Genomic DNA, 9,761 nt, shown 5'->3' with positions numbered 1-9,761 from the left:
TGCGCAATTAAACAGTTATTGTCATTTTTTAATGAAAACCAAAAAAATCCGAGTACTTCCGAAGATATGCCAGAAAAATTAAATTTGGCGATTTGGTTTTTATTTTTTTCGTATATTATTTGAACAGATACAAAAAAATTGACAACACTTTCTCATGGCCACTTTCTGAGCTCCACAAGACACCGTTGAGAGATTTTCAATATAACATTTCGTTTTGGGGAGATTATCATCAACTTCATTTTTTTATATGGTTCATAAAAAAGTATTAAGTGGCATGGAAATTTTCTGAAGTAACGGCTCGACGGATTTTGTTCAAATTTTGGATATGTCTATTGGGCATACTGAAACGAAAAATAACGAGCCGGATTTTTGAAAAAAAATTTTCGGAACGCCGTAACTCATCGAACTTTTTTTTTTCAAATAGCAACCTAAAATTTTGATTAAGTTATTCAAAAGACCTTATTTTTCTGTGTACAACCTACAAAAATTCTGCCATTGTTATTACAAAAAATGTTTCGCCAAAATAGTAAAAATGTACTGTATACAAATGTATGTATGAAAATGTATAAAAATATCTCATTTTTTAGCGCCGTGACGTCATACAACTTTTTTTTTAAATAACATGGCAATATTTTTATTAAATTATTCGAAATACTTTTTTTTGTGTACAACAAAAGTATGCTTCGTTTTAATATAAAAAAGCGGAGAGAAAAATGTCAAAGTTAAAAAACTATCTAGCAGCTTAGCGCGCGTTTATTATTTAGGATGAGCGATTGCAGAAGTTCGGTCGTTGCATTCTTTTTGGTTTTAATCCAAAGAACTAAGGTAAAATATCAATACCTATGTTAAAATATCTGTGTACATGTATAAATACTGCAGTTTTTAGAATGATTAATTAATATCACAGATTTTTAATCTGTGTTAATATTAATACTGTAAAGAAAACTGGCCCATCTATCAGAACATCTGCACGAGGTCGCCGACAAAAAAAAAGGTTATTGACAACTTAATGAGGGTGTCGTACCCTATACTTAAGGGATAAGTTGTAAAATGTCATTCTTATTCTTCCGTGGCGATTGAATTGAATAAGGCGAACTTTTTGTTTACTGACTTTAGATAAATGAAGTATTAGTAATAAGTGTTAGTAATAAACACAAACAAAAGTAAAAAAACACGTGCGAAGACGTTAAACGGTGAAGAGCGCTTTTTGGTCTGAGCTGAACTAGGAAGCTTCTCCGTCAAGAATTTGCCACTTTTGTATTATTATAAAAACACCCCCTTACTAAGCGACTATTTATGCATAACTGTTATTCTGTATATAGTTTTTTAAAATGCCACAAATAACTGAGTTATAAATCAAAACCTTTTTATTGCATTATTGCAGGTCATACGTCAAAAAGTCGATCTATGCAGCTTTGAAAAGTAGCCACGGGAAGTGCAAACCTCATCACTCTATCCAAGATATATAGAGACTGGTAGGCGCGCTTATACTTGTAAAATTTGACGCCAAATCCGGCGCTAGGTAAACTCAATCCATAGATGGCGCCAGGGTGATCAGTGTACTTCAAAGTAATGTCATTTAAATTGTTTTGGGTTATGTTATGTACAAAATTTTTTACTTAACGACTAGTGTGGTTTGGCATCTACAGTTTGTTATACCTAGTATTGTTGCAAACAATTTCGGTAAGAAAAATAGACAGGTACTAATCAGATGTATAAGCAAGTAAACTTGCATATTGCACTGTTCACTTTTTTCAAAAGTGCAAAGCATTGAGGAGTTCCACTGAAAAGGATGCTCGTTATCACAGTAAATAGTAGCGCAATACCTGCATTGCAGACTTCTCACCCCTCCAAGCTGTCGGGGCTTGTAGTAGATTAAGCGAAGTCAACAGGGCATTGATCAAGGTAAACCATGTAAACAAACCACGAGCCCAACCCTTCTTAGGCTGGAACGAGAGATTTTGCTTAACCGCCCAGACCAATAGGAGAACCTCATCAAAAAACCTAAATCCTTAAGATGGGCGAACACTTATGAATGCGTAGCTGAATAGTAGATAAGCATCAAATGACCCTCTCCCACACAATCTACGGTGTAACTGTGTAAGCAATCATGCCGAGAGATGTAAGAACCTCTGGCACAAAATCTTGACTAGTTGGAATGGAAACAGGAGTTAAATTTGATTGGGATCCAGACCCCAAGTTTAACGTAGGAACGGCACCAGGTTTTAGGCTTCTTTTTACAATTTTCCCATTAAATGTTGATACAAGTATATATTTATTTTCAAAGTGGTTAGAACAAATTCTACTTTTTGGAGGCATTAAAATACCGGCAACTCTACACCATTCCTGGAGCTTATCAGGGATCTACAAAACAAAATTTGTAATTATTGCATTTATAGTAGGTAAATTATTTTGACTAAAAGGAAGTCAAAATGCTTCAATTACATACTGAAGGAACTTGAAATAAAGATGCTTCATTAGTTAATCGCGTATTATGGTCACAAATCACTCACTTCCTCATATTTAATCATTTAATTCAAATTTAAATGTCGCGTTTGAATAAATGACAGTTTAAGTGAAGTACAATGAGACGGGTGGCGACATCTAGGGATCGATTTTAACTGGCGCCGCATTCTGTCTTACATAATGGCGGCGAGTCATCCTACCAGTCTCTATATATCTTGACTCGTATCTTTTTAGTTCTCAAAATATCCCCCAAAAATATCGACGACGTGGCTTTATTTCACTAAACTTGTCTACTATACATAAACATAAATTGATTTCTGGGAGGTTTCTTCATTCTGTTTTTTAGATATGATCGCTGAAGTCTTGAAGTTGTCAGTATTCTTCTACTCTTTCACCAGGATGTCGTGGGATACTCGATCAAAGGCTTTTGATAAGTCTAGGAAAGAGGCAACGGAGTGTTCTCCCTTTTCAAAGGATTCCAATGTACGATTTATAAAATAGTTCAAGGCGGAGATCACTTCCCTTCCTTCGGTCTCAATGACCTGAAAGCAGATTGTTATCATGCTTCCTATTCGGTTTTGTTAGATTAAAGTTTCTAACCAACTCATGTAAAAAATTCACTCTCCTTAAAGATATAAATTCCAATGAGATCGTTTCATGCCTGTAGCAAGTTTCTTTTGATCTCTTTTTGTGAGGGTGGCGCAATTTATATTTTGGAACTTGGGCCTTGTGCAGAGAATAAGGATTTTATTGAGCATAACGTAAAAACAAGAGTTCTTGCTAAAGGACTAATGTAATAAGAACCTTTCGCTACATGTTTTTGTCGCCTTGAATGATAAGTCACATTCGATTGATTAAAGATTAAAGGTCTAAAATTGTAACTTGTAACCTTGACCTTTCGCAAATACGCATTCATTTACGTTAGTACTTGTTTGTCTTGAACGCCCATTTTTACATAGTGATGTAACTCCGTACTACTACGACTACTACCCAATACAAGAATAGCGACTAATAACGCTAGACAAACATGTTTTGGGTTGCAAAACAGTAGTTTTCTAGAGCACTAGTTTACCATACGGTCCTTTTTCAGTTGCCTTTTTTGAACGAAAACTATTAATTACTATCCACGAATCAAACCCGTCCACCACTGCAGGGTGGGATGCCAAACAAATGTGTGTTAAAAAAATAACATTAAACCTGCTATGTAGGTAGTAGAATTCCTAGTTCTTAATTTTTAATTAAAAAAATACAAACAACAAACATCGTTACGATTCCAGGGCATAGGAAGGTTAAATCAATTTTATATAATACAAATCAAGATGAAAAATGCAATCGTGAATGTAGCCTTGGAAAAGAATTTCAACACCATTAAATTAAAAATTGCAAATATGAGCTATAATAGGTAATGTAAACAAGTTACCATACTAAAAGTATAGATCAATGGCATATAATTACCCTGTTATTCTCGCTGTTATTGATTAATAATGAATGCATTAAAGTTACAAGTACGTCTGTAGGTTTCCGTCAAACAGGAAATTTGCTATGGTCGCACTGCTTTACAATTTTCACGCGTATTTCATTACATTTTAAACGTGCCAATCTTGATTTAGATGTTCAAGTGTATTAAATTGAATTTATTTACTTTGAATTTGTGAATTGTTTCGTCATAACAACGTTAGATGAATTATTTCATCGATTTTGTAAGGCTTCCGAACGCTCTCGAATATTCTACTAAAACAAACACATCATAATATTTCCCTTGGTTTCTTATCGCCAATAACTTACATGGCGCCTCAATGTGTAACGGGATTTCCAGAATATTCGCTACAATATTATATTTTAAATGGTGAGAAAGACAATTCCAAACACAGAAAATTGTGTTCTAAGTTTATACAAAGAAAATGAAGCATCCGAATCCGATCACGTTGAAAATCCAATGCATAGCTTAAATCCAGAATGGGATTGTGTCCAACTGCATTGATAAGAAGAAGAAAAATAAGTGCAATCTCAGGATTTACTACAAAGCGGCTTAAACGGAAAAAAGCTCGACCCTTATCGGTAGAATCGTTTTATATCGAAATAATTTATACGTCTTTAGTACGCAATTTTGAATTGTTTATTTGCATGCCCTTTTGAAGGTTCCAGACAGAATTTTTGAGATTTCTAAGTGTAGAGGCATTACAGATCAGAGAAAGGTTACAGTTGGTCAAAATGCAGCGGGTCGAATTTCCAGTAAAGGATTTGATTAGTGGAATGGTATTCCTAAACCGTGATAGAATGCTTCAGCTCATCTTGGCTGAATTTTTTTGTCTTCATTAATTTCGGAAACCTATGCGACGAGATGGCTTTAATGGGAACCATATTTAGTCATTTTTATTAGGGGTGGAGTAACCATTTATTTTCTCCATTACGAAGAACTCATTATTATTGTTCACCGTATTATTACTTACCTACAGGGTGATTCCTATAGTACCTGCCACCGTTTGGGAGCGTATAGAGGGTGCCTAGGGGAGTATTTTGATATAGGACACTTGGGGTCGGAAATCTAAAATAAGGGCGCCAGAACCAAATTTATCTTCTGGAATTTCACGCCTGTATGTAGTGTAATGGGTTGGAGTTTTTTAAAACCAAATTTACACATTCTTTACGTCCTAGAAAGAATTTTTTGATTACAATGTAACTTAGATATAAAGTGCAAAGGACAGATTCTATTTTTAAAGTGCTTTTGTTTCATTTTTATATGAATGCGATTTATACGGTGCGAGGGGAATTTTTATGCGGAGTAAAAAAGTGCAGAGAGTCGGCGTTCAACCATCGAGTAGTAAAGGTGGTAGTAGAATGCCGACACTTACCCCCACCACTTTCTGTGACGTCACGGAGACCTTGGGTTTTTCCCAAGGTCGTGGCCTTGGGTTTTTCCCAAGGTCGTGGCTTTGGGTTTTTCCCAAGGTCGTGGCTTTGGATTTTCCCAAGGTCGTGGCCTTGGGTTTTTCCCAAGGTCGTGGCTTTGGGTTTTCCCAAGGTCGTGACCTTGGGTTTTCCCAAGGTCGTGACCTTGGGTTTCCCCAAGGTCGTGGTTTTGGGTTTTTCCCAATGTCGTGGCTTTGGGTTTTCCCAAGGTCGTAGTCTTGGGGTTTTTCCCAAGATCATGGTTTTGAGGTTTTTCCAAGATCGTGACTTTGGTACAGGATCATGGTCTTGGATCCTGGGGCAGGGTTGTGATTATGGATTCTGGATCAAGGTCGTGGTCTTGGATGCTGAGTTGAGATTGTGTGATTTGGATTCTGGGATTTGAGTTTGGACTAAAATTGTGCTCTGGGATTTTCCTAGCGAATTTAAAAGAGAGAGGTGTAGAGAAAAATAAGAGATGCTGTATTACAAACCTAATCTAAGTACATACTCTTAGAAAATGGTAATCCATACATTTCAAATTTTACAAAGAAGAAGAAGAGGAAAAAGCAAAGCGAGAAGCAAGCAAAACAAGAAAATATTTGTGTACTTACTTTTTCTTAGTTTTTGTTTGAAAATCCTTGTTTTTCCAAGTTTATCCACACACACACACCCTCCCTAACACATAAGAAAGAGAGAGATGCACAGATTAGCACTGTATAATTACGTAAACTGCAGTAGATTATGCGAGTCTAATAAAACTTGTAACAATACGTTAGGTGATGTTAATGAGTCGGTAGTCAAATACTAACTGAAATTAGAGCGTACATTTCTTATTTGGGTATTTCCCGAGGCCATTGCAATGGGTTTCCTCAAGTCATGGCCTTGGACTATGAACTTGTCGTAGCATTGGGTTTTTCCCAAGGTCATGGTCTTGGACTTTGACCTCCCCAAGGTCATGGTCTTGGACTTTGACCTCGAGTTTTTCCAAGGTCGTGGTCTTGGACTTTGACCTCGAGTTTTTCCAGGGTCGTGGTCACGTAGTCGACCGCTATGCTTTAAACCATATTTATGAACCTCACTCAAAAGGGATACTTTTTTATAAAAAATCAACCGATCTTTAAACGATTTTAACTTGTCTTTATTAGTATCAACCCTTAAATGTAAACAAATTTATATTACAAAACGTAGCAGTATACAATAAACGGATGATGTCGTCGTTAGACTTTAAGTTATCATTAAACATGTTTACAAAATCGCTAGTGGCAACATTATTCATTTTAAAAACTAAGTACATCAAGCAATATTGGCCACAAAAAGTCGAAAGGGGATGTTGTAACATTTTATAGTTACATGTAAAACGTCTAGAGTTGGCTTTCAAAAATTTTAAATGAAGGCCACATGGAGACCTTCCGAAGGAATCAAAGAATTCGCCAATTCCATCTTTATCGATGTAGATAGCGTTCCAATGTTGACCAGGTCTGGTGGAAACATCTGTATTGACTATAAGTCCATATGGACGACGAATAAATTTTGGTAATTTATCAGCTGCAAAAACACCAGGCCTTACAGAATCCTGTATGTGATTCAGGGCTCGTTGAAGTTCTAGGGAATTCATCGGTGGAGCTAATTTGGGTCCATTCGTATAGCATTAAAGCGTTTTCTTGCGAGCACATTAAAGTTTCACTGTTATGATTCAAGCACCTAATGCCTCCAAATTCTTTCTTCAGCTTCTTTAAAGAAGGGCATCCGCAATCCTCTGCATTTATTATAGGTTTGTTTAGGAAATTTAGAATGTACTGCTTCTCTAGTCCTTTAACATAGATCTTGCTAAATGGCTGTAGCAGGGTACGTAGTTCCTCTTCAAAATTTTCATATCGAATGTGACCGGAGGTCCACTTTAAGCCATGATAATAATCCTCTAAATATCGAATCTCTTTTTTTCATAGTTGCAGTAATACTATAATTTTGAGGGGGTTTTATTAACAGAGTTGTGCATTTCGGACCCTCCGAGGAAACAATCGAAATTTCTTTGGGTATAAACTCATTAAGAGCACCTCGGAAACCTTGCATATCGACGTATGCATCCATTGCAGAAAACATTTAAACTGGCTAAGGACTCGTATAAACTGATCTTTTATTTATTATTATTAGTGAAATCATACGTAGGATATCAGCTTAATTTATTTTTCTGCTTTTCGAACTTATTGATGTGCGTAAGACTATGCAATGTACGCAATTTTGAGATTTCTCTTTTAACTGCGTTAACATTTCGGTGTTTATCGATTTCAATGACATTGTCGAACTCCGCATATACCAAGCAGTTTACTGTTTCAGTTAACGCATCTTGAAATCCAACTTCGATGCGCAATGAACCATTCCTAACTAAATTCCAATGTGTTGTGGCGTTAGCGGATAAATCAGGTGTCAGGTCAAAGGTAGTTAAACAGTAGCCGTGAGGGTAATCTAAACGCGATATGTTATTTCCTTCATTCAAAAAATGAATACCCGTCCCCGAAAATAAAGTATGATATGCCCGTACGTATAATCCTGCCCGTGTGAAATCAGGTTGCAACGGCTTTGAAGGAATTTGCTGTCCGTCGATGTACAGGGACATGTAATTAATCTTGTAGTTTTGGAAATTGAAAGGGTTAGACGCGTAATCGCCATTAAACGCTTTATTGGATACAAAACCGATTATGCAACGTTTTGGCAACTGTCCAAGGAAGACGTTATCTAAAGATTTACGCTGTATTCCGGTTGGTATTGTTAACACTTTTACATCGGTTCGAGTAATAGGATATTTTGCGGCGGACGTTTCTAATGCTTTAGTGTGAGCGAGAAGAATTGTAGGATTTATCTTCATTCTTCGTACCAGCAAATTGGCATCGACAATTTTTACTTTATAAGTTGCACCTGCACCAGCCATTAAGTTAAACGAATCTCTGGATCTCACAAATTTAACTTTCATTTCAACACCGTTTATGAGAAATTTTTCTTGGTTAAACAAATCGGCATGGACATGTCCAATCATCTCTATCATGTTACTCTCGGCTGCTGCGGCTTGACGTATAGTGAAACCTACGTTATCTGCTGTTAATGTGTCCATTTTTTTTGGTGTATCGTTGTGCCACAATGAACACCCCAGATGTGATGTTTTGGCTTCCAAACCATAATTTAGCAAAGTTTCAATATATGCACGATACGCATATGTGTTATTAGGTGGCGACACCAATTTCTGATTTAAACATATCTCCACCTGGCTATACAGCGTGTGTAACCAATTGTTGGCTGGACCTACAACATCTCCAACACCCAATATTGAATCATCTTGTTTTACAATTCTTGCCGTGATATAGAGCATAGTGTGACTTAAATCCAAATAATCATTCCCGCTTCCGGGGATTACGAATTCTATCGGAGCATCATCGGTTAACGAGGATAAAGGTTTGTAAAAAACCCATTCGCCACTTTCAATACTTGTTTGAGTAGCTGGCAGTGCGAACAAATCCAGCTCTGATTTTATGCACTCACAAGACTGCGCGTGAAGGAATGCCATGTTTATTGCTTTGAAAATATGTCACTAAATTTGGGCTTTGTAGGTTTTTTAATTCTTGATGTAGTTTTCTTACGACTTGCAATTTTAAACTGATCAAGTTTGGGTATGTGAGGTGTTTTATAACCAGATCCTTGCATCAATGTATCAATTTTTTCATCGGCTTTGCGTTTTAGATTTCTTCCTGCTTCGTGAATTCGATCTTGAAACGCTTCCTTGATAGGCTTATCCTCGATTATATCGCCTAGTACATTCGTACCGGTTCGTAAAGCTTCTTTCCCAACTGCACGCATTCCGGATTTAAACAATGGTAAAATACTACGAAACACTCCACCTAACCAGCTCCCTATCCCATGACCTCTTTGATACGGTGACCCCCTATAAATCGTACCAATGCCAGTACCGGCTTGATTTACGTAGTACTGTTGGTATGGACACCCCATTTCTTAAAATGTAGCTTCAAGCTCAATGTTCCAAACTCGAATGGCATTGATTGTCCAGTATCAGTCCTTATGTTTATTTCAATATTTTCAAATTCTTTTATCATCACAGGTATATAGTGCGTTGGGGAGAACACAACATCCTTATGACAGCCGTAATTGTAATTTTCAGCAGTTATATTAACTATTCGCATTAGTGGAGATACAACGTTCCCCACGATTTGTGGTTCTACAATATCGCAATAGATGAACATTTGTGAGGGCAATCCAAATGCTGGCGGGATGGGGTGGCACTGGATCTTGAACAATGTTTTGTTCGGGACGAAATCCCAATTGTAAAGCAAGACGCTCTGAAAAACCCAGTATCGAGAGTGTTTCTGTCTTAATTTGAACTGATACACGTTTAGTAA

General features: G+C 36.8%; 1 protein-coding gene across 1 annotated transcript; it reads right to left on the bottom strand.

Annotated features, from left to right (window-relative positions):
- Positions 1–7,528: 7,528 nt before the first annotated feature.
- LOC116169080 (uncharacterized protein F54H12.2-like) lies at positions 7,529–9,354 on the bottom strand. The gene is made up of 2 exons (XM_031485107.1): positions 8,988–9,354; positions 7,529–8,769 (listed from the first exon to the last, which is right to left on the bottom strand). Exons 1-2 carry the CDS (start codon positions 9,352–9,354, stop codon positions 7,529–7,531), a joined length of 1,608 nt encoding a protein of 535 aa, XP_031340967.1.
- Between the last annotated feature and the right edge of the window lie 407 nt (positions 9,355–9,761).

Source organism: Photinus pyralis, unplaced genomic scaffold (assembly GCF_008802855.1).
Source record: "Photinus pyralis isolate 1611_PpyrPB1 unplaced genomic scaffold, Ppyr1.3 Ppyr1.4_LG4, whole genome shotgun sequence".
Classification (NCBI taxonomy): Eukaryota; Metazoa; Arthropoda; class Insecta; order Coleoptera; family Lampyridae; genus Photinus; species Photinus pyralis.
This window is presented reverse-complemented; position numbering and strand designations above follow the sequence as displayed.